The sequence below is a fragment of the Aythya marila genome (genome assembly GCF_965140915.1).
Source record: "Aythya marila genome assembly, chromosome: 17".
NCBI classification, from domain to species: Eukaryota; Metazoa; Chordata; class Aves; order Anseriformes; family Anatidae; genus Aythya; species Aythya marila.
This window is the reverse complement of record NC_139058.1, coordinates 3,284,080-3,305,754: the sequence shown is the minus strand read 5'-3', so window position 1 is coordinate 3,305,754 and position 21,675 is coordinate 3,284,080. Positions and strand designations below refer to the sequence as shown.

Here is a 21,675-nt window from a genome sequence, read left to right as displayed (position 1 = left end):
CTTGCAGGTCAGGAAACAAATTTTTAGCTTTGGTCCTTATTAAGTAGCTTTCATTTGTTCCATGGGCACAGAATGACCCTTTGTTGTAGGACACCGTGACTGACTTGTGAGGTTTAATTTTTGGTTGGAGAAGACAATTGAAATCAAGTTTAATTTGAGGAATTAAACCACACATGATTCCACACAAGCCCTCAAGGAACACGAGAAATCTGCCCTTGGGAAGACTTTCGGCTCATATTGTTGTACTGAAACCACAATATGTGGTCTTGGGCAGTTGAATGCTTTATTATATCCAGAAATTCTCCTTAGGAAATAGCATTGTTTCCATGAGAGGAGTCTGAGTAAACTCAGACCTTGGATATTTGAAACTCAAGGGAGCGGGGAGGAGTTCTTCAGCTGAACAGGCCAGAATAAAAGGCTAAAGCAGGAGGCAGGAATTGCTTCAGAGTTCTGTCGTGTGCATTTGACAACTGAGAAGTTAGTTTCTTCTGTGATTCCCAAGATGTTAATGTCCCTATTGGGTTCAGAGCAAAACTTAATTATGTCTGATAACATTATCCACAGCAAGGATTATTTGCACAAGCTTCTGTGAGGATGCTGTTTGAAGTGAGGGTTTAACCGTCTCTTCATCCTGGCTGGTTTCATTCCTTGACATTTGTAGAAACTCTGAGGACATTCATAGCCCTTGTAGGAGAGGCAGGGATGCAGTTGTGGCCATGCTTGTCCTGAGGGCCATGAAGCCACAGGCTGTGGCAGGCTGCATTCATGCAACTGAGTCAAGCTCGTGGATTGTGCTTGTTATCTGCTTTTTTAAGATAAAAAGAAAAGTTCTTGAAGCTTCCAGGCACTTCCCTGCAGCCGGCGGGCTTTAGTCTTTACTTCAGTCTTGCAGAATTATGCCAGTTATCAGCAAAACTTGATTTATTTGATCTCTCTGACTTCCTCTTTTATTTAAAAGGGGAAAAAATGGGGAAGTTTTTACAGAACCCAGGAACTCCTGAATTGGCTTTCACTAATTTTCTTCTGAATATTGGGCCAGATCACTTCTCTCTGTAGCTCAATTTTCCCAACAGATGAGGGATAATGATACATGTCCTAGCTCCTGAGGCCAGGGCAAAGCTTTAATGCATCTGTGAAGTGCTGTGTGATGGTTGCAAGGAGCACAGCTGGGCGCCAGCCAGGCAGTGCTGCTCTTTTGGATTTGGAGCAGCCACTGCATACACTCACTCCAGTTGGGTGACTAAGTCAAACAGTGTTGTTTCCTCTTTTTTCTAGCCAGAACTTACCTTCGTACCTCCAATTGTCCCTGTAGCAGTGCTCAATGTCTTTGGCTTGCAGTGAATTCCCCACTTTTCACCCCTCTTGCCATCTCTCTGCACTTCAGAGCAGCAGCAGAAAACCCTCTGGGCAGCCCGGCCTGCTATGGTGGGTCCGGGGGATTTCAGCCCAGGGGTGTCCAGAGTGGCTGGAGGTGCTCGTGTTCCTTCCACAGTGCCGTTTTAATTCCCTATTATATTGGGTCTTGTTTCACGAGTCTGCAAAATGACAGGAATAGTAATTGAATTGCATGTCGAGAAATCCAAACAAGCGCAAGGCTGTATAGCTGGCCCCGAGTTTAATCAGAGGAGAGTTTATAAGTATTCTGTAGAAACACGCTGTACTTTGTGCTCAGAAAAGCTCATGCAGAAGTTAAATATACAAAGGTGCAGCTGGCTTCCCTCCTGGGAGGGACAATGTCACTCGGCAGTGTAATCAGCCTCCGCTGGTCCAATTCTGTCTCAGCACCTGGGTGTTTTATTATGGTCGGCTTTCCTGCAGGTGTCCTCTGCCTTGAGGTTTGTGAAGGTTTCTGTGTTGTAGGGAATCAGAAGATGGATGGCTGTGGCGGTGGAGAAATAGCAGGGCTGTTGAGAAGGTGGTCAGAGAAAAAGAGGTGATTAAAAAAAGCAAAACATAGCAAGTAGGTGAAGACAAATGTGTTGTTTTTTTTTTTTTTTTTCTTTTTTTTCTTTTTTTTTCTGATGTTTGTTTTAAACTAGCACTTTAAATGCTTTGCAGGTATCTCTTGTGGGTACTTTTTAATTTTCCTTCCCAAGGTTTGCTTGCATGGAAGGTGTAGCTGTTATTTGGCTTTTATTTTCCCTTCCAATACCGTGCAGCAGTTGTTTTGTCATTTTTTGTCATCTTGTCTCTCCAGCTCTATCTGACTGCAAAGAACATGTTCAATTTGCCTCCTGCATTGTGTCTGTAAAAGTGTCCACTTTCATTTCTTTGCCATGAAAACTTTTTTTTTTTTTTGAGGCATCAATAAATAGTTTTGTTTTTTTTTTTTTTTCTTTCCCTCAAGTTTCTAGCTAAACTAATAAATCAAGATCTTATGGGATTTTGAAGGTTACACTGGAGTTGCTGATATCTCGGGCAGATTCCAATTTAACTCCACTCTGTAAAACCAAGAGGTTTTGATTTTTCTTAAGGAGAGAATTTTCTGCTACATGGCTTCATCTCCCTTTGCTTATCCTCTCAGCAAGTGGCCTGATGGATTCACCCGTGTGCCTTGCTCCTTCCCAGGTCCTGGATTCAGTTTCCAGCTCTGGCTATATTTTAAGTGCTCACAGCATATCCCTTGGTGTTTTTTTTGTGGGTGGAGCGGGGCTGGCTATTCCCAGGGGAGGCTGGACACACAGGTTAATGCTTGGAAGTGTCACTGGGGTCTCTCATAGCGATGTCTGTCACAGGCATCCTGGTTTGGAAGAAACCAGTGGAGCCCCCCCCAGCTGCCAAGAAGTAGAAATGGAGCTGCAGGCTTCCATCTCGCCTCACCACCTCTCCTCCCCTGAGGTGCAGGAGGCCCGGTGGAACTTAATGCAAGATCCAGTCTGAGCTGTTATGCACTCGGGAGTTGCTGAAGAAATGCAGCGATTTGTTTTTTACACCAAAGAAGAAACTCCTTCAATCCGTCAAGTAGTTCAGTTTGGCCTCCTCTGCCCCAGCTTGCAATCTGCTCAGCTGAAAGCACCCTGGAAAGCTATAAATTTTGTAGGCGTTATTAGAGGCTGGGGGTTCCACGTTGTGGTTAGCATGAAGAATGCTTCTCAAAAGCGGTAAGATCTGATGGTTTAAAAATGCTCCGTCACTCCGCATGTGGGATGCGGAATGGTAGAGGGAAAGAAATAGCACCAGCCCAAAATGTGCTGAATAACGAACTGAAAATGGTTATTGATTATCCGTGCACCTTCATTATCCCGCTGCAATCTGAGAGCAGCTGGCAATTCTTTTTTCTTTATTAACCAAAAAACTTTCAAAGGCACTTATGAAATATTTAGTGTAATTATTTCCAAGATCAAAACTCCAAAGAAATTACACAGCCACAGAAGCAGTGTTAATCTATTGATGTTATGGATTAAAGAAGCAATAGAGATATTAAACATTTACCCCTCTTGTGCAAAATGGCCTCTTACTTTCCATCTCAATTGCAGCGTTGTTCATCAACCTTCACTGCTGTGTTTGGCTTCTCGTGCAAGGATCTAGGTGTCATTCCAAGTTTCCTCTGATGGAGTAGGACTTATTTTCTCTTTCCCTATCTTGCCTTTAGGCAAGGCAAATCTCAGCCTAATGAAACCAGCATGAAATATGATGGTGCTATAACACTGACTTTGCAATCATACACTGTTCCCTCTACAAAATAGTCTTTTAAAACCAGCTATGAATGTTCATTCCCTTTTCCATGTGATATTTGCATAAGTGAAGTAATAAAATGTTATTTCCATCTAGACTGTAACTACTGAAAAACTGGAGTTGTGGTTGATGTCCCCTTTCAGTGTGATAGGGAGCTACAAAGAAAGCAGTCCAGGGTCTGTCTGACTCAAATCCCAAAATTGGAAATAGACTTCTCATGTCTCAAAGTCAGCTTTAGTGGGTCTGCAGGTATTTGGAGGACAGGATAAAAATTCAAACTAACCTTGAGCAATCTGAAATGGGCTATAATTTGGTAAAATGAGTGCAAAGACCCATGAATAAACTGTCTAACGGGGAATGACTGGTGTGGTCGCCCTTCTGCAGGAGATGAGATGAGGCTGCAGTGGGTTTTGGACTGAGTGACCATCAGCTGCTTTATGCCAGAGGCAAATGTCATGCAGGAATATAGATGAGCAAGAGTGATATGAAAGATGTATGAAAGAAAAGCTGCCCTTTTTCTTCAGGTCTGGTGGTGGATCAGTGGGAGGAGGGGTGAAGAAACAGAAGGATCAGAAGAGGGTTGGAAAATGTGACCCTCGAGGAGAGACTGAAAGTTTGTAATTCAGAAGAAAGACGAGGGAGGGAGGCATATATTTTTCAATATGAAAATGAGAACTGCAGAAGAATAGTTAACTTCTCCTGAGACTGGCACAAAAGGAGAGGCATGAACTGTAGTGAGAATAACTTAGGTTAGGCAGTGAAAGCCTTTTACATTTGTAAATAATCTGCAGACTGAGACTCCTTGGTTCTGCAGCTTGAAGTATATTTCTTCATTCACAGTCTTTTTTTTTTTTTTTTTTTTTTTTTTTTTTCAGAGAAATAGACCTGGTTCCCAAGCAGCTCTAGCTGTAGGACCGCTTGTTTTCCAAGCAGGTCCGAGCACGGTAGTTTTGTGCTCCTCCTGAGCACTTTCTGGGGGGCTGCTCACTGGAGGTTTGCAGAGCTCTTGCACCTCAGCCTGGCTGCTCCCAGAACTTCTTACCCTTGAAATTTGCATGCTTGGTGACTGCTAAGATGACAGAGTAGGAGCTCTCGTGACTTCCTGCTCTTGTCATTATAATAATGTAATTATTAAAAAAAAAAAGAAAAAAAGAGGGTATGTTGTAGTGTTAATGCAATTTCTAATGCAGCAGCTCATGGAGAGAGAGGTGGATGATGGCTTGAGTTAGAGGTGAGGTGGTGCCTTGACTCTGGTTCATCCTTTGTCTTTCTCCTGGTTAAATTTCTGTGTCATGCTGCTGCCAGCGCTTCTGTGAGCTAGGCGAAAGGGTTGTTCTGTGGATCGTGAAGAGCATGGTTATGTTTGGGCTTGTTCTTGGCTTTTCTTTCACTTCTTTAATCCAAGCGAGGCCTTGAACAACCAGTGGAGACTGCACCAAGTGTTCTCTCTGTTCACTCTTCTCAATTCCTTCAGGAAGAGGGATTGTAGCAACCAAAGGTGTGAAGTGTAAATGTGATAGTCTCCCAGGGCTGTCCTAGAAATTAGACATGTTTGCCGTTTAATTTTTTTTATTTAACTTGGCCAGCATCCCATCTCCCTGCTACCACTGTCCATTGAGTGCCCAGACTTCTGCATGGCAGTGGCCTTCAGCTAATGGACGTTTCCCAAATAAGAGCCAAATACTGTCCATCACTGTATGCCTGTAGCGTTGCATAGATTTTTCCTTACAGTATTTTATCCCACCCCAGCAATTTTCAGTCTGTTTTCAGCCAACACACTGCAGTTATCACATCGTCAGTGCTTTTATTTTTGTTTCTGTGTGTGTGTGTGTACATGTGCGTGTCTATATATACATACACATATAAAATCTATATGACACATCTCTATTTACATGCGTGTGTGTAATCTCTGCCTATTTTCAGCAGGTGACAGTGAGGGACTTGGGCTCGGAGCAGCCAGGGAAAGGCAGGGTCTGCCCAGGTTCTGCAGCTCAGCTGGATGGAGGAGTCTGGCTCTGCTCAAGGCCACCAGACTCGGGGTTTTGCAGCTGCCCTGTTTGTGCAGAGCACGGAGACTACTTGGAAACTTTTAACCTTTAATTTCTATTGCATTCTTTTTAATATTCAGCTTTATCCCTCAGCATCAGCAAAAGGATTAGAGACTGGTTTGTCTTTCCCTCCGAACTCATCGCTGACTTCACTGTGCATATTAGTCCTTTCAATGGCTTCTTTATTAGTTCATTATTGCATAACCTGCAGGCATGGCATGACTTGAAACATTAATTTTCCAGCCAAAGTTCTGCTGATGGACTTTACCTGGTCCCCTTGAAGTCAGCGTGTGAGTAGAGGATTGGCTGCTGAGCACCACAGCATCGCTTCTAAGGCCAAAGTGAGGGAGTCAGGCTTGTGCTTTTCCCCAAATGCTAAAGAAGTAACAGAAATGGAAAATATGAAGAGACAGTACAACATCATTGAATATTTAAGGAGAAATAGGGGTGTGTAGGTGCTTTGGTGTGGTGTGATGATTTTTTTTTTTTCTTTTTCCCTCTCATTGCTTCAAGCTAGTATTTGGCTGCCCAGTGAACTATAACAAGATTTAATAGCTCCAGTGTAGCTATATTGCATTTGGACCGATTCCATCCTTCTGTTGTAATAAACGTCTGCTTTACAATGAGCTCTTAAATTCTATAAGTGACATCAAATTGTATCTAATAATGGAAAAAAGATTAAGTACTGTAAATGCGAGTTGTGTTCACTCTCTGTGCTTTCCTTTTCGAGCAGCGTTTTGTCCTCAGCCCTTTGCACTGCTACCTGCATTTGGAATACCCTGGTGAGCTTGTCCTGAAGCTTACACCTGAGGAAAACTGTTCTCCAGGCATGCTTGCGTTTACCTCCTCCTCCTCCTTTTTTATTTTATTTACCTCCCCCCCAATTCCCTTTTCTTACTGACTACATTGCAGGCTATGGCCAGACACAGTGGAGGCAGGGCAGGCCCCCAGGGCTCCTGTTGTGATGCGGGCAAATAAATGTTCACTAGCTTCTCCTTCACTCCTGGAAGTGACCTAAACTCAGTCTTGAAACTCGGGTGCGTAAGCATCTGCATAAAAAACTTCTATTTAAAAAAGACATGACAGATGAGATGGATGATTAAGATGAATGATTACAAAGAACATTACTTACTGACACGGTATCCTTCAATCAGTAATAGCATGAGCCGTGAACTTTTAAGGAACTTTAACTTTTAATTTATTTTTTTTTCAAGGCCTGATGAATTTTTAAATCTGCGTAGCTGCCAGTCAGCAGATATGACCGGAGTACTAAAACTGAAAACTGCTGATTTAAAAAAAGCCTCTCGTTCTGTCTCTTCAGTTTATATATTGCACACGTGCGTGTGTGTGTGAGGGAGAGTTCTGCGTGCAGCGTTGAGTGTTATTGCGAATAATGGTAGCCACAAATAACCACAAAATAGATTTTATTTATTTTTTTAACCTTTCAGCCAGCTTGTGCAGGTTGATCACTTCAGCAGGGTGGAGAGGAGGGATGATAAAGCACAAACACTCAATATTCATCTGCCTGGAAAGCCCTCACAAACTGTGCTTTCCCCTTGACCTTTACGTTGGTCATTCCTGTGATCAGAGGAGACAGTCCTGCTCCAGCCGATCCCACAGAGAGCATCACCCCTTCCCAGATGAGAAGACCATCATGACTGGTCGGTGTGGTGGGTTGTGCCTTGCTGATGAGCCGGGTTCGGCAGTGATGCCTCCCAGATCCTAACGGAGAGCTTCTCCTGAGAGCCGGGGACAGCACGGACAGAGCTTCTCTGTTTTTTTTTTTTGTTAGGGAAATGAAGGCTGGCAGCCTTCATTTGGAAACCCGGATCGACCATTAAGTGCTGAAGGAGAGAGGGATGGCCTGAAGGGGTTGAAGGTGAGAGTGAGTAGAGGTTTGATGTGGAAAAGGAGGTGGTGCTGGCAAAGAGGTGCCAATAAGAGGGGTGATACGGTCAAAATTATAACTAAGGGTCTTTGCAGCCCTGATATTCTGCATGGATAAGGCTGAGCAAGGCTGCTTTTGGGCCAGCAGGGAGGCTGCTGCATTAATCAAGGTGTGAGTGTTGAGGCTGCCTTTAAAAAACGCTGACTTAAGTCCTAGGGATCTTTTACGTTTCTGCAGCTTCTTCTAATGGCATAAATAAATCAGAGTGCAATGTGTATGCAGCGCTTCCCGTCTTGCGAGGGCACCGTGTTCTCCTTCAGGGAACTTTGCAGCGGGGCGGTGGTGGCCAGGCTCCTAAGCCTGGTGTTGCTTCCCAAAGGTGCAAGTGTTTGATACGCTTGGGACCAACGCTAACATCTCTTAAATATCATTTTCTTCAAGGAGGCATCTACTTGGGGGGTTAAGGAGATGTAGAAAACCTAAAGAAAGTCTTTAGGAAGGTAGGCGAGGACTCCAGGTAATGTCTTTGCTTGTCCTTTTACCTTTACCTGTTTCTTACAGCTTTTGTTTATTTAATATCTCTCATTTCTCAGTGAAAATATTCCAAGGAAAATTGTGCAATAGCTGAGCTGATGAGTGAGAGGCTTTCTCAGCTTCAAAAGGCAGCACAGCCCTGAGCAGGCAATGGTTTATCAGAGCCTGGGACCGCAGTCCCTGGGCTGGGACCTGCCTCTGCCTCTGGCTGCTGTGTGACCCTCCGTGATGGGTTTTTCTTCCCTAGCATGAGTCCTTAAACTTTATAATAGTGTAAAACGAGCCTGCTGTGTGAAGCTAGGAAAAGCTCATTACAGCTGCTCTCTGCTTCCAGGGCTTTATTTCTTCCCTCCTGAACACAGAAACTGGCGGTCCTGGCATGAGGTGTGTTGTGGCTGCAGTGCTTTGGCTCGTTCCAGTCCTAAAAAAGCCTGTGCTCAGCAACCGGGGCACAGAAAAGGAGAGCTGGTCAAAAATCAGCCGTTGAGGTGACAGCTCGGAGAGTCAGCTGGGAACGGAGCAGGAACGGGCCTTTTTTAGCCTGAATGTATCGGTGTGAGTGGTTTTCCTGCACTGGGCCCAGCTGACGTGCAGAGGAGCCAGGGTTTTTTTTTCTAACGCTCAATTTCCATGCCCTTCAGGGCCAGCCTGTCAAGCCTGGCCACGGTTTGGCCTCCTGGACTTAAATAGCACAGTTTAAATACCCTTCACACACTAGCTCTTATTCCTTAATTGCAAGCTGTTGGTTGTCATCAGCCCTTTGCTACCTCATTTAGTAACGGGGAGCCTGGCCCTGATGCTCCCGAAGTGACTGCCCAGACACCAAGTTCGGGGACTAAGCTGAGGATTTTGCTGTCTCTCTCGATCTGCTCAGCTTCTGCAGATCCTGATGGCTCCCCCGTTTAAAGAAAGGGCACCTCCTTAAGAAACTTGCCGCTGTTACGAGGGAAAATGTGAAAATGAGAAGGAAATGCAGCACACAGTGCCTTAGCCTTCATCCAGCCTGAAGCAATAGCTCAAAGGTGGACCTGACTCATCGCGGCAGGATATTGACTCTGCGGCATAATTATGATGCTTTGAAAGCCTGATTCTAAAATAATTGAGGTATAAAATTATGTGCCTGGCTCGCACAGTTACTACAGCTCTGTGTATAAATTGAATAACGGCCTGCACGAACGTGCTGCCCGTCAAGGTGCAGCTCGGTGCTTGGAGGCCGGGCAGCCGAAATCCAGCCTGCCATCGAAATGCAGCTGGATGGGGGTGAGTGCCAGGGACACAGACCACATTGTGAGACCTGATTTTCAAAGCTGTGTCATCCCAGAAGGGCTCTCTCTTCTCTCTGCAGTGTTTGCTGTGCTCTCTGTTTCGCTTGGGCAGTACAGTAAGCGGTCTTGGTGTGCTTTGGTTCTCTGTAAAGCCCCGAGACGTTGGAAAGAGGCTGCTATGAGTTGCCTGAAAGTGCCATTTTGTCCTGCCTTGCTCTTTGCACCTCCCTCGCAGTCAGGGTGGGGTTGAAACCTGCCTTTTGCTATTGCCCAGGGTATTTCCAGGACTGCTTTCTGCCCAGCCTTTGGGTCTGGCTGCAGAGGGCAGTCCCTGGGAGCGCTGCCTTTCCTCAGGCACAGGAGCAGATTCTGCTGCCCCTTGGGGACCTGCAGGCTCAACCAAACCATACTGACCACAGGAAAGTGGAAAGCAGAAGCCAGCTGGACCAGGACCCGTGGCTGGGACCAGCCATGCTCCTCGAGCCTGGTGCACTCGAGCAAGTGAGTGCTGCGGCTGGTGGTGGCTGCTGCTGAGCTGCTGGGGGCCAAAACGGTTGGGTTTTGTGTCTGTAATAAAGCAGTCTCTCCCGTGTCTTGGCCATCTGAATTATTGCCTGCCTGGCACTTCATTATAAACACATTTTTTTCCTTCTTGGTACTGGTTTCCTGCCATTTTATTGCTTTTAAGGTTCTATTTTTGTTTTATTCATCTCTTCCAATCGATAGGAAATATCCTGGTTTTAGCAAGCAGCAGAGGCAGACGTGACTGACGTTCTTTTGGTGGGAGCAGAATCACTTCCAGAGCATTTTTTTGGGGGGGAGAAGCTTTTAAATCAGATTTTCAAAGATCTCTGAAGTATAAAGAACTGCTCCAGCCACGTTGCTGAGTCTCCCATCAGCTCCAAGAGTTGGGATCCTGGCATCTCACCAGTGCAGATCTGGGAAGGTGTTTAAGATCCATCTTACGGAGGTTATTGTTGTTCTTTGCCATGACACTAATTAAAACCCACCTAATGAGATTATCCCCACCTGTTCTGGAAGATTAGCTTGATGGAGGAAATCCTGCACATGCCTGCGGACATGCAGACGCCTGCGTGTAGGCACGGCAGCGTTGGGGAGCGCAGGCTTTCCAGAACTGTTTTCCACGGAGTTTGCATGGCAAAGATAAATTATTATTATTTATTATTTCCCCCCTCCGTGCATACATACACACAGATTACTCTGACAGCAATAAAATGAAATGGAATTGAATTTGAAAATAAATCGTTCAGCTGATGCAGGACCAGACGGATAGCTTGTTCCAGAAGAGTCGGTCCAGGATGGATGGGCTTTACAGCCAAACCAGAAACGTGGCCATCAAACAGCAGCGAGCTGGCAACGAAGCAGCAAGGGGGCTGCAGGGGCAGCCCCGGTTTGTGCCAAGCCCGTGGCTGGCCCATGGTGGTGGTCCATGCCCCTGCACAAGGTCGGTGCTGGGCCAGGTGTGGCAGAGAGGTTGGAGCAGATCAGGAGTCATAGACCTGGGTTTCACCGCCGCGTTTCGTCCCTGGTTGCTCTGTGACCACGGGCATGTGTTTTAACCTCTCTGAACCTCGTAAAAGGTCAGTGAAGTGCTGTGCAAACAGCGAGATGTATGGACAGCCGTGATAGCGGGGGGGAGTTTCCTGGTTCCCAGGCTGCAGTTTAATCCACTAGATAAGTCGGTGGTTTTGATTCGGGGATTTTTTTCCCCAGGTGTAGGGTTTGGGGCCACGTTCCCTCCAGCAGCTGTATTAGGGGACTCCCAATAAGCAGGCACAGCAGAAAGGGGAGTTTTGATGATGAAGAGGAATCAGGCAAGTGCTTTCCATGCTAGGAAAGCAGTCTTCAAAGTGCCGATAGCAGGCAACTTCACCCCTTGTGCCCTCTCTTCCTCCCTGGTCTTGTTTTTTCCCCTTCCTTAGCTTATTTCATTGCCTTTATCTACAGCCTGTGGGGAATCTTAAGGACATTTGTTTTGAAACTGCTTTAACCCTTAGTGTAGTAAATGCTATATTCCCTATATTCTTAAGCCATAATTTTATCAAATTGCCTCAGGGCTGGGTATGATGGGATTTTTTGGTTGCACTTTGATCTTTGGCTGTATTCTTATGCAGCAGGAGTATAAAAATGAGTCTGACGTCGCCATCAATGATGGGAGGATTGTGCCTGTAGACTGTTCGGAGGTGGAAAAGAATGGATCCTACCAAGACAGTAATTCCAAATAAAAGAGGGGAGAAAAATGCATTTTGGCTGTCCTCATTGTTAGAATCCAAATGACATTCTTTTTCACAGAGTTTGTGAGGGTTGAAGGAGTCTAATTACTGCCTTTTCTTGCAGCTGAACGAATGCGAGAGGATAAAACATGGTACCTTTGAGTAGATGCATCTCTGGTGTGTTGCTGACATTGGAGAGATACTTTATTGTCTAGCAACAAAAGGTCTGCCTATTCATTTTGAGCTTTTGTCACATCTCTCCCATGGAGATGCTATTGCATATGAAAGTCTGATTGATACGGTGGCAAAGGTCAGGAGGGTAATAGCTTTAATGGTATCCCATGAAGCAAATCAAAATTCCTCTAAAAGATTCTGTTCAATTTGATATTAAGGGTCTGGTAACACTCCAGGGATTCTCATCTCTGCTATTAAGCTTATTGCTATTACAAAAATTAACGTTTGAGCTCATTTATTTATTTTTTTTCTTGGTAGGATGTTCTCCAATAAGAATGGAAAATAACTGCTGCTCTCTCTCGCTCTGTTTCAGGGATCCTCAATGCATTTGCTTGCCATTATTTAAGGAGCCTTTACTAAAAGCTTCTGGATTGTGTTTCTAAGCGGACGAAAGATTTTGTATTCAAAATGCTTATAAAGGAGTATCGTATTCCCCTTCCAATGAGCGTGGAAGAATATCGAATCGCGCAGCTGTACATGATACAGGTCAGTAATGCTTCTGCTGGTGTTTGGTGCAGGCTGACACAGGGCTTCGTGTGAAAGAGCATGTGGAGAATGTATTCATTCATGTGGAGAATTAATTGTTTTAAATTTGAGGTTTTCTGAGCAGGGGGAAAAAGGAACATGAACTTCCAGTTATAAATTCCTGAAGTTCTGCCTCCTTTCGTCCTTAAATTAGAAAACCTCTGTATGTTCTACCTACCTGGGGAAATATTGACTCATGGATAGGCTGTTCAAAAGGAGGGAAGCATTGAGCTACGGGTTTGGGTACTGAACTGGAGGATATTGGGCTGAAGAAACAGGCGTAACTTGGAATTTAGGGGAAAAATCGAGATGTAATGTTTATGTGCCACTATGAGACAGATACTAATCAGTCAAGGCATAAAACTTATGTTATTTTTAATAGGCTGTTGAATACTGGTGGGACTTTTTGTTAAATCCCCTCTCTTCAATAAAACAGTTAATAAAAATGTTGGCTTTTTATAACTCAAATCCTCTGTGCCCATGTTCTCCTAGTGTTTGAAATCCAACTGGGAGCATTTTTAAAAGGAAATGAATTTGAAGAGTTATTTCATTGTCCTGTACCTTAAATAAAATTTAATTTTGCTTATCCAACAAAGCACATGTCTAATACTGAGTTGGCAGTATTAGACTCCTCTTTCTGTGGTGGGATGAATGCTAGCAGAATCTGATTTGGTTTAAAACCTAAAATGACTTAGAATTAAGGTAAAAAATGTAGCAAAAGCACAACTCTACCCCTTCTCTCCCCCAGCATCCAACTATATTTCTTTGTGAACTCATACACTTGGACTTGACTGCCACAGTAGCGTATGGTGTGCATTTGCGAGTGATAACTGCACAATTCCTTTTTCTGACACTAATACAGGATATGTATCATCTTTGTGCGCTTGACCTAAATGTGAACGTAAATTAGTAAACATTATTCCTAGGTGGCATCATTTTTGTCTAGCTTTTCCTAATGCTGTAGTAGCTTTGAATATTGTTGTAACTATTTTGTCACAAGTTTTTTCTTCCAAATTTAGCCCAGCTGTTTTAAATAAAGAGCTGGCTGATGGAAGCGGTGTGTTAGCTGTGCAGAACTCCTCAGCGAGCAGCAGAGCGTGCAGGAGAACGATGTGATTGAGGAGGCAGAGCCCACCTAATTTAACGGAGGATGAATTGTTAACTGGGGAGTGCCTGCATGAGGCATGCTGTCAGACGAACTATTTGGCTGTGGAGGACTTGGTCAGTGGGATGAGTTTGCTGTTCGCTTTCAGCAGTTAAAATAATTAATGCAGAGCACTGGGCTCCACTCTGTCCACTTAACAGTGATTTTGGCAAGTTCTTCATGTCAAAGGACTGGATATGCAGTGAGGGCTTCGTGCAGGGGGGAAGTGCAGTGGCCCAGGAAACTACATGCAAAACTACGCCTCCATCCAGCCCTGCTTCTAATTTTCTGATTCTTTGATATGCAGCAAAATTAGGTTTCTTCATAGGTCAGGTGCAGTAGCTGGTGTGCTGGGAAGTGATGTTACCAGGTCTCTGCTCTCCTTCCACCTACCCAGCGCAGGACAGTAAGAGATGCTGGATGTAGCCCAAGATGCAGGTGAGCTACAGAAGTACGTGGCAAGCAAGTGACTTTACTCTGTTATGAGTATTACAGGAGGAAAGGTTAGCTGTGCTTTACACTGAAAATAGTCGAAAATAAAAAACCAAAATTATCAAAAACAGAAAAGTCACTTATGGTAGTATACGGAGTTTATGTTCTGCTTATTAGCATTAGGTAGGATTTTGCTTCTTGAAATTGGTGGAAAGATTCCTGCTAGCTTCAATGGGAGCTTTTCCTAGACCATGCTATAAAATGTCCTTTTTCTTCAGTGTGATTTAGAAGCAGAGGTTTTGTCTGTGAGACAGCTGCTGGAGAGAGAGCAGTGGGGAGCATGACTTGCGTTCCTTTCAGAGAATGGGAAAGTGCTTCGTGTCTGTCTTTTATTTTGCCTCTGAAATGTGCAGGGAGGCCACAGGAGAAGCAAGTCGTGTAGGTTGAGCCTCCTTAGGGGAACAAGCAGAGATATCTGTATAAAACAGCAGTGTAGAGACATTTCTTAAAAATGTTTGTCTGAAATGTGTAGAGCAGAACCATTTAGAGTAGTTCCTGGGGAGAGGAGCAATTCTTAAGAGCAAAAGGTTCATTTCAAAGACATTTGTTGCATACAATACGGTGTTGTTACCACTGGAGACGCCAATCAGCCCATTCGGTAAGAAGCAGTTTTCCAACAAGGTAAAAAGGAGATGTCACAAGTATTCCTCAAGGGTTTTAGGCAGTCTTAAGCACGTCCTTGAAGTTGATCACTCATTTAACTTCAAGCTTATGAGTGAAGTTCCCTATTAAGCTCCAAACCAGTTGGTAGAAAGCTGCTCTTTCAAGAGCAATCATATCATTCTCCCAGATTTCAGCATCCTCCCAACTACAGATCTCCAAAAAGATCTTCCTAGCTGGGGATGAAACAACTGCTCCATGCAGTTGCTCTGGGAACCCTTTTTGCAGTAGCCCCTCCAAGACATGTTGGCATGGACGTTCAGTCTCAAGCTGTAATACTGTGGTCACATTTTAAGACATTTCTATGGAGGTTTTTGCCTTTGCAGTGGAAGATCTTTTCATCTCCTTCCAGGAGAGAACAGTCCCTCCATCGTGTTGCAAGCCATAACAAAATTTCTACCAGTTTTGATGTAAGCAGCATCATGCCCAAGTAGCAAAGGATCCTTCCATCGAGCCAGGACAGGCTGTACTCACGTTTACCATGTTTGCAGGATGGGAGAATTAAAATTGCACATTATATAAACTGTTGTTGGTACGCTGTGCCACTCGGCAGGCGAGACATACAATAAATCATTGTGTCCGTGCCCACGTTGCTCTGTAGCTCCTCTTGTGCTTGAAGTTCCCCAGGCTGGTTTGTAAACCTGTGAAAACCAAGATGAGTGGCCTGCTGCTTCCTTTTGGTTTTTCCTCTTTTCTGGGGGAGGCAGAGGGTGGAGAAACAAGGAGTCTCTCAAGTATTGCTTTCTGCTAGCTTCTGAAATATTATCTACAGAGACAGTGGTTTCAGTACTTTAAGTAGCACTTAGATTCTTCCATAAATAAGTTAATTTTACATTACAGCAAAGGGCTTAATGTACCCTTCAGTTGCTTGAAGCCTAGCAGGTCTAAACTGAATAGCTTTCCTCTATTAAATTTTAGTCTATCAATATCACTGTTTTCATGGGAAACCTCTCACGCAGCATTGTCGGCGTGGTTGGGTTGGGAACCCTCGCTGCATTAGCCATGGAGCAGTTAGGTCTCAGCTCCTCCGTGTGCACAATGGTTGTGGTTTGTTTTTTTTCATCATAGCTGCACTTTTCTCTCTTTTTCTGTCCAATTAAAACATACTAATTTTTATATCTGAACTCAGAGTCAGTGATCTTCGGGTCTACTGTGGCCTGTCGTTCTGGTGCATAAAAGGCAAAAAATATTTCAAACCAGTGAAATCAGTCTTTGCATCTCTTTTCTAGACAAGAGTTTTAGATTATAATCTTTTTTTATAAGATCTGTACGCACACATTTAAAATCCCACTGCTGCTTCCAAGGGGGAGAGATGTCTAGATAAATTTGACCTGCAGACTTGCCCACAGGACTGCAAAGGAGAACTGGGGGAAATGCAGGCTCCTGTCCTAACATAAGCAGAAAGCTACTGGGGTGAGTGCTGGCAGTGGAGACCCGAAATGAAGCACAAACAGTTGACGGAGGGGACTGTTCCAAGCATCTGTAGGGATTTCTTTCTTTCTGCAGAAATGCTGAACCAAGAACTCTATAATGGATGTCTTCTCTGACTCTGTGCATCACCCCAAAGGCACATGCAATGTTTCTGTCTCTGCAAGGACTGCGAAGTCTTGTGGGCACAAAGGATAGGACCGCTCTGTTTTTTCTCTATGACACTTTAGATAGATCTTATTAAAGGAACTCTTAATTATTTCCCTTCTAGATGTTTGCGTATTTGTCTCAGCAGCTATCCTCTCCTGTAACATATACTTTCTTTTCTTGTGTGTTTACTGAATGTACTTTCTGTGTCTCCCCTTTGCCCCAGGAACAACACACATTTTAATATTAAGTCTCTGTCTCCTGAAAGTTTATATTCCAAGATCTGAATGCATTCATAGGAAGATCAGTATGTTATTAGCCAAAGGTCAGCCCATTTATCGTCTTAATACCATTCATTACTGCAGTTCCATATGGCATGGGATTCCGAGAGACCATTCCCCTTCTGACCCCTGCATAAGATGAGAGGATTCCTCACATTATTAAATCTTATATTTATACCAGCATGCACAGTTTGCTTTCTCTGTTTCTTTGTTGTAAACAGTTTCAGTCCTCTCTTGCTCCGAGCAGTTTTCTCTGGGTACTTGTGACCTTCCTCCCAAGACGGCATATTTTAGAAAGGCTCTCTTGGACCTAGTGATTGCCTTTTGAGGATGGGAGTTATTTTAAGATGCTACTTCATCCTCTTGAGTTAATAACAGTAATACTTTTGTCATTCAGCACTTCAAGGGTCCACAGCTGGGGAAGGACTCTGGCCCTTGTTTGTGGCAATCTCTTTAGGAAAACCCATCTGCTTGGCACTGCCCATTGAACGTGGCCGGGATCCTGGGCATCGAGGGCTCTTTACATCTTTTAACATGAGCCCGTCTTCTGCAGTCCCTCAGGGCTCTGCATTTATTGGCTTTGCTGAAAATTAAGAGCGTGTTTCCAAGCATCTGCGGTGTGCTGTGCTCACCTGTCATAGTGCTGGTGGAGTCGCTTTCCTCCCTCCCAAAAGGCAGTGGTGTGTCGCTCATCACGGGCTCCGGACTCCTGCACCGCCCTGCGTTCTCCTTTCTTTGGCTGTAGCTCTCAGGCTGGGCCTTTGAGAACAGATTCCACCACAAAGCCCGTTTTCGGTAATTCTTTAGGCCACGTGCTGATATCTGGGTGCAAAAGTCTCGTCCCTTAAACTGTTAGCTACACTTGGCAATTGCCAGCAGGCTCAGCAGATGGTGAAAGATTGAGGGGGGGAAAGCAAACCAACCCTTCATCTCTGGACACCGAAGAACAGGATGGCTGATTATTTTTTCCTTTCGTTTGCAGATGCCTTGGCCATCTGGACAGATAGACATGTATGCTTTAATTTCAAAAGCAGGTGACACTGCTGACAGCTCTGGAGACCTTGGAAGATGCAGAGTCTCCTAAAAGCAAAACCCTGGTTTGAGGATTTTAGTGAATTTCTATGCTGCAGGATTCAAAACCTGTGACTTTTATGTTCTCTCTTCCTCCTCTGGTTTTCATAACCTTTTGTCTGTGATCACAAAGGCTTGTGTCCTTATGAAAGAGGACACTGAGATGCTCACACTTGCATTGTTTCAGGAACAAGGGAGGGCTGCATTCGGTGTTCCCAGACTTAAAGTCCAATTTGCAGGAGTTGACATTGACACCCATATGGATTAATGTTTTGGAAAAACCTACAGAAATAGCAAAGTTTTTTTTTTTTTTTTCCTGCTTTTGTAGTCATTATCTTGGAACAGTTCTTAAATTGGCTGTTCTTCCATACCTGGTAAAGAAAGTTTTTATTTTCGAGTAATGAGCTATGGTGCCTTTACAGTCGGCATGCTTGTGCTCTCCAACAAAACTCAGTGAAGCTGAGAAGGTTATAACAAAACATGATTTTAAACTTCATATTTGTAGTAGTTTTAATAAAAGATGCAGCACCGATAATCCTACTGGGTTTGTGGCTGTCAAAAATCCTTTTTCCTTCTCTTTCATTTGTATTCTTATGAAAGAAAATTTGATCTGTCTACCTGTGAACAAAATATTGATTGTTGATCTGGATTAGGTCCTCACTTCTAAGACCTGAAGGCAAGTAATGAATCGGGTATTAGGAAAATTCTGGGGATTTCTCTGAGCCAGTCCTCTGGTAGTTCAGTGTACAGTCCATTAGGGAATAGTTGCACTTGGTTCCTAAAATCTGGGATATAGTCGGAGGATCAGAACTGATCTGAAACAGGGAGTTGAAATTTTATCTCTGACTCACAGCACAATAATGGGCAACTTGCTTTTTCTCCTTAAACTAGGGACAGTAATCCTTATGGACAGTGTGTGTGGAATAGCTAACGCAGTAAAAAATTCATTTAAAGACAGGGAAGGAAATACTTGAGGTAAGATGAAATATTGTGCTGGAAGTGTAGCAGACATTTTGAAAGATGGAGCGTGTGGGGTAAACAAGTTTGAGGTATCTCCATAATAAAGTGATTCCTAATTCATGTGCCTCTGGCACATACAGCCTTGGCTCCGTAGGAGTGTGGCTGGGTGTCTTTGTAAGGCGGTGATTAATGAGTGGCCATGAGAACGGTTCTCTTAATGCTGTAAATTATTTATAGTCCAGTGCAATTGATTGTCCTCAAAATATCCTGGTATTGTACAAACAGCTTCATTAATTTCTAGACCTGATTCTAAATAATGCAGCGCATACAATATTTTACAAATTAATGCTGTGCATACCTGTGCTCTGTCTTGCAAGAGCCTGCTGATGACAACCTGTCCCGGCTTTAATTTTTAGGGCTTTTTTTAGGAATATGTCTTACATTACAAGAAAATTACCCAAGAGTGATGGTGCTTCAGATGAGGCACAAGTAACCTGTGCTTGTTGGGGTGAGAACAGCACCTTTTTTGGGTCAGGGCCTTCTTAATGTCCAGCTTTGTTCTGCTTCTGCTGGCTGGGATTTCTTGCAGGATTCTCCCAGTATGTTGAGTTCTCCTGGTGGCGATGCCCTTCTGCCCTCAGAGGTTGGTGGAGCTGCTGGTCATGCCTGGGGCTGGGGGCAGTGCAAAGGTCTGTGACCGTCACCTCAGGCAGCTCTCAGGAGAGTGAAGGGGTGGCAGGATCAGACCCAGAATCTCCTGGACACCAAGATACTTACCGCCAGAAAGTGGCTCTTCTGACAGGAAGACCCTTCAGGGATAACATCCTTTTCTTTCTCTTGGTGTGTTTGCTGCCTACTTGGAGGCAGCATTACACGGTGATTGAAGCAGGGGACAAAAGGCCAGCCATTTGTGTGTGATAGTCCCAATTCTTGCTTGGTAAACTCGAGGGAAGAGCCCCATAATGTTCCTGCTTCTGGCAGGGAGGTGATCAGAGGGCAGCTCCCTGCAGAGCAGGGAAGGACCTGAAGGGTCAGCCTTCCTGGAAATTACATCTGTGCAATGCTCGATTGGGAAGACAGATGACAACGACTTTATGGTTACTCTCAGAATCTTCTACCTAATTATCTAATGTGTTTGGGTACACCCAGTGAAACCAGACTGGCTTGAAGGGGAAGGGCAGGAGGTGCTTGGCCCTCCTGGTGGCTCTGAGCAGCAGCGTGGGAGATGGCAGTGTCTTTTCGTGGTATGATGGCCAGGTTCCTGTCTGTCTGTCTGGGCAGTCTTCTGATTTCTCCACTCTTTACAACTCTTTACAACTCACTCTCATTGTAGGACTCCTTTTGTTTGTTTTCGAACGGATGGTAGGAGCACTTCAGAACAGGTTTTATATTCAACCAGCAAAGTGCTGATGTTTGGGATAAGAGATACTGCCCAGCTGGAATGAAGCACTGTGCATTGCCCAGCTATTGATCAAACCTAGAAAGAGGATATTTAAAACAGCTGCTCCTCTGCCTTCATTAATAAAACTATTGACGAGGAACAGATTTCCTTCTCCTCTCTCCAGTTACAGGTCATTCCTACGTGTGCAGCGCAACGAGAAGTGGAAGTGCAATTGTAGAGCTTCGTGTTCAGATTGTTGTCCTGTTGACTCGAGCTAACCTTCCTTTGCTAAATAAGTATTGACACTGGCCCTTCGTGCAGTTTTTTTTTACGAGCACTAATTGGATTAAAGCAATTGTCATGCGTGAAGGATGCATGTTAGAGCGCAAAGGGCACATGGAAAGCTCGGTGCGGGCACCATGGTTACTGGTGACATCACTTGGTTTGTGTTAGCAGCAGGGATTTGTGTGCAGCGCTGGAGCCGAGGTGAGGATGGCCTAAACTCAACCCAGCTGACTGCTGATGCAGTCCCATTGCCATGGAAACGGATGGTGCAGCTCGGAGTTGCCTGTATTCGTAATGTGATGCACGTGGTGTATACAAAATCAGGGTCCTGTGGCGTCTGCAACTTCTCAAAGGATGTAGAGAGTGGGAAATCCCACTGCGGTGGAACTTGGTTTGCCATTCGGGCAGTGCCACCGTCGCAGTGCACGAAGAGGTGCAGTAAGCCTTGAGTTTGAGTAACAAGAACCAAACTCACGAGTTCCTCACTGTCCTCCAGCAATGCTGCTTGACATGGATTGTTTCTGATTTGTACTTCACAAAGTGCAGGTTCAGAAGTACCATTAAAACCCAGCCCTGGGGGGGAACAAGGTTCCTCTCTCCTGCCTCCTTTAATATCGTCTTCCCAATGCAACCAGTGAGCATGTGCTCAACACCTGCAAAACAGGAGCAGGGAAGCTGACCTGCCTTCCCTGATGCGGGGCTGCTGAGTGTCTGCAGACTGTTTTGCTGTATCTCGTTAAAGGTCCCGACTCAAGCCTAGTGAAGATTGCCACATCACAGTTAATTTGTTGAAATGGGGCTTGAAAGATCTGCATGCTACACACGGCCCTGCCAGCAGCTCTGTCTCTTCAAGTTACTTTCTCCCTCTTTAAAAGGCTGCTCCCTCGCCGAGCCTGTGCTCTCTAATGCATGGCACTAATGGCACTTTGCTCCGCCGAGTGCAGTACAAAAGCCTTCGACTGACAGCCAAAGGTTGTGTGTGCTGTTCTACTTCAGCAGCCTAATGTATTAATAACAGTATGGGCGTGTTTTTTTATTTTTAATTAAATTCGTGTAACTTCCTGTTTGCTCTTAGAAGATGCCGTGCACTGATAAAATTATGTCAATTTTGATCTCATCAAAAGTTTTCCTTCTTGGCTTCTGTAAGAGCAGAAGAGCACCATCTCCCCTGCTCCCTTCTTTTTTCACACTAACAAAGTTTTTTCCTCGGGTATTAAACTGATTAAGGTGATAACACCTTAGTTGAATGTTTCATGGGCTTTGACACATGCATTTTTGGGGGGAAAAAATGGTTTGAGGCATATGGTCAACTACGCTTTTGGGATAAAACAACATTTCATTTTCACGGTCAAAGACCTGATTTTGGAGTACCTGCAGTAAATACTGAGCACGAGTGGTGCCTGGTCTATCAGATAATCTGTGT

The 21,675-nt window shown here is 44.5% G+C and overlaps 1 protein-coding gene across 10 annotated transcripts in view; it reads left to right on the top strand.

Moving 5' to 3' along the window:
- The window catches only part of PITPNM2 (phosphatidylinositol transfer protein membrane associated 2), a 133,656-nt gene that overhangs the window by 53,327 nt on the left and 58,654 nt on the right, over window positions 1–21,675 (top strand). For all 10 annotated transcript variants that reach the window (XM_082773955.1, XM_082773961.1, XM_082773963.1 and 7 more), the window contains one exon: window positions 12,192–12,364. In XM_082773955.1, coding sequence (XP_082630081.1) covers window positions 12,287–12,364 — 78 coding nt within the window. In that variant the 5' untranslated portion in view covers window positions 12,192–12,286. The remainder of the gene's footprint in view (window positions 1–12,191; window positions 12,365–21,675) is intronic.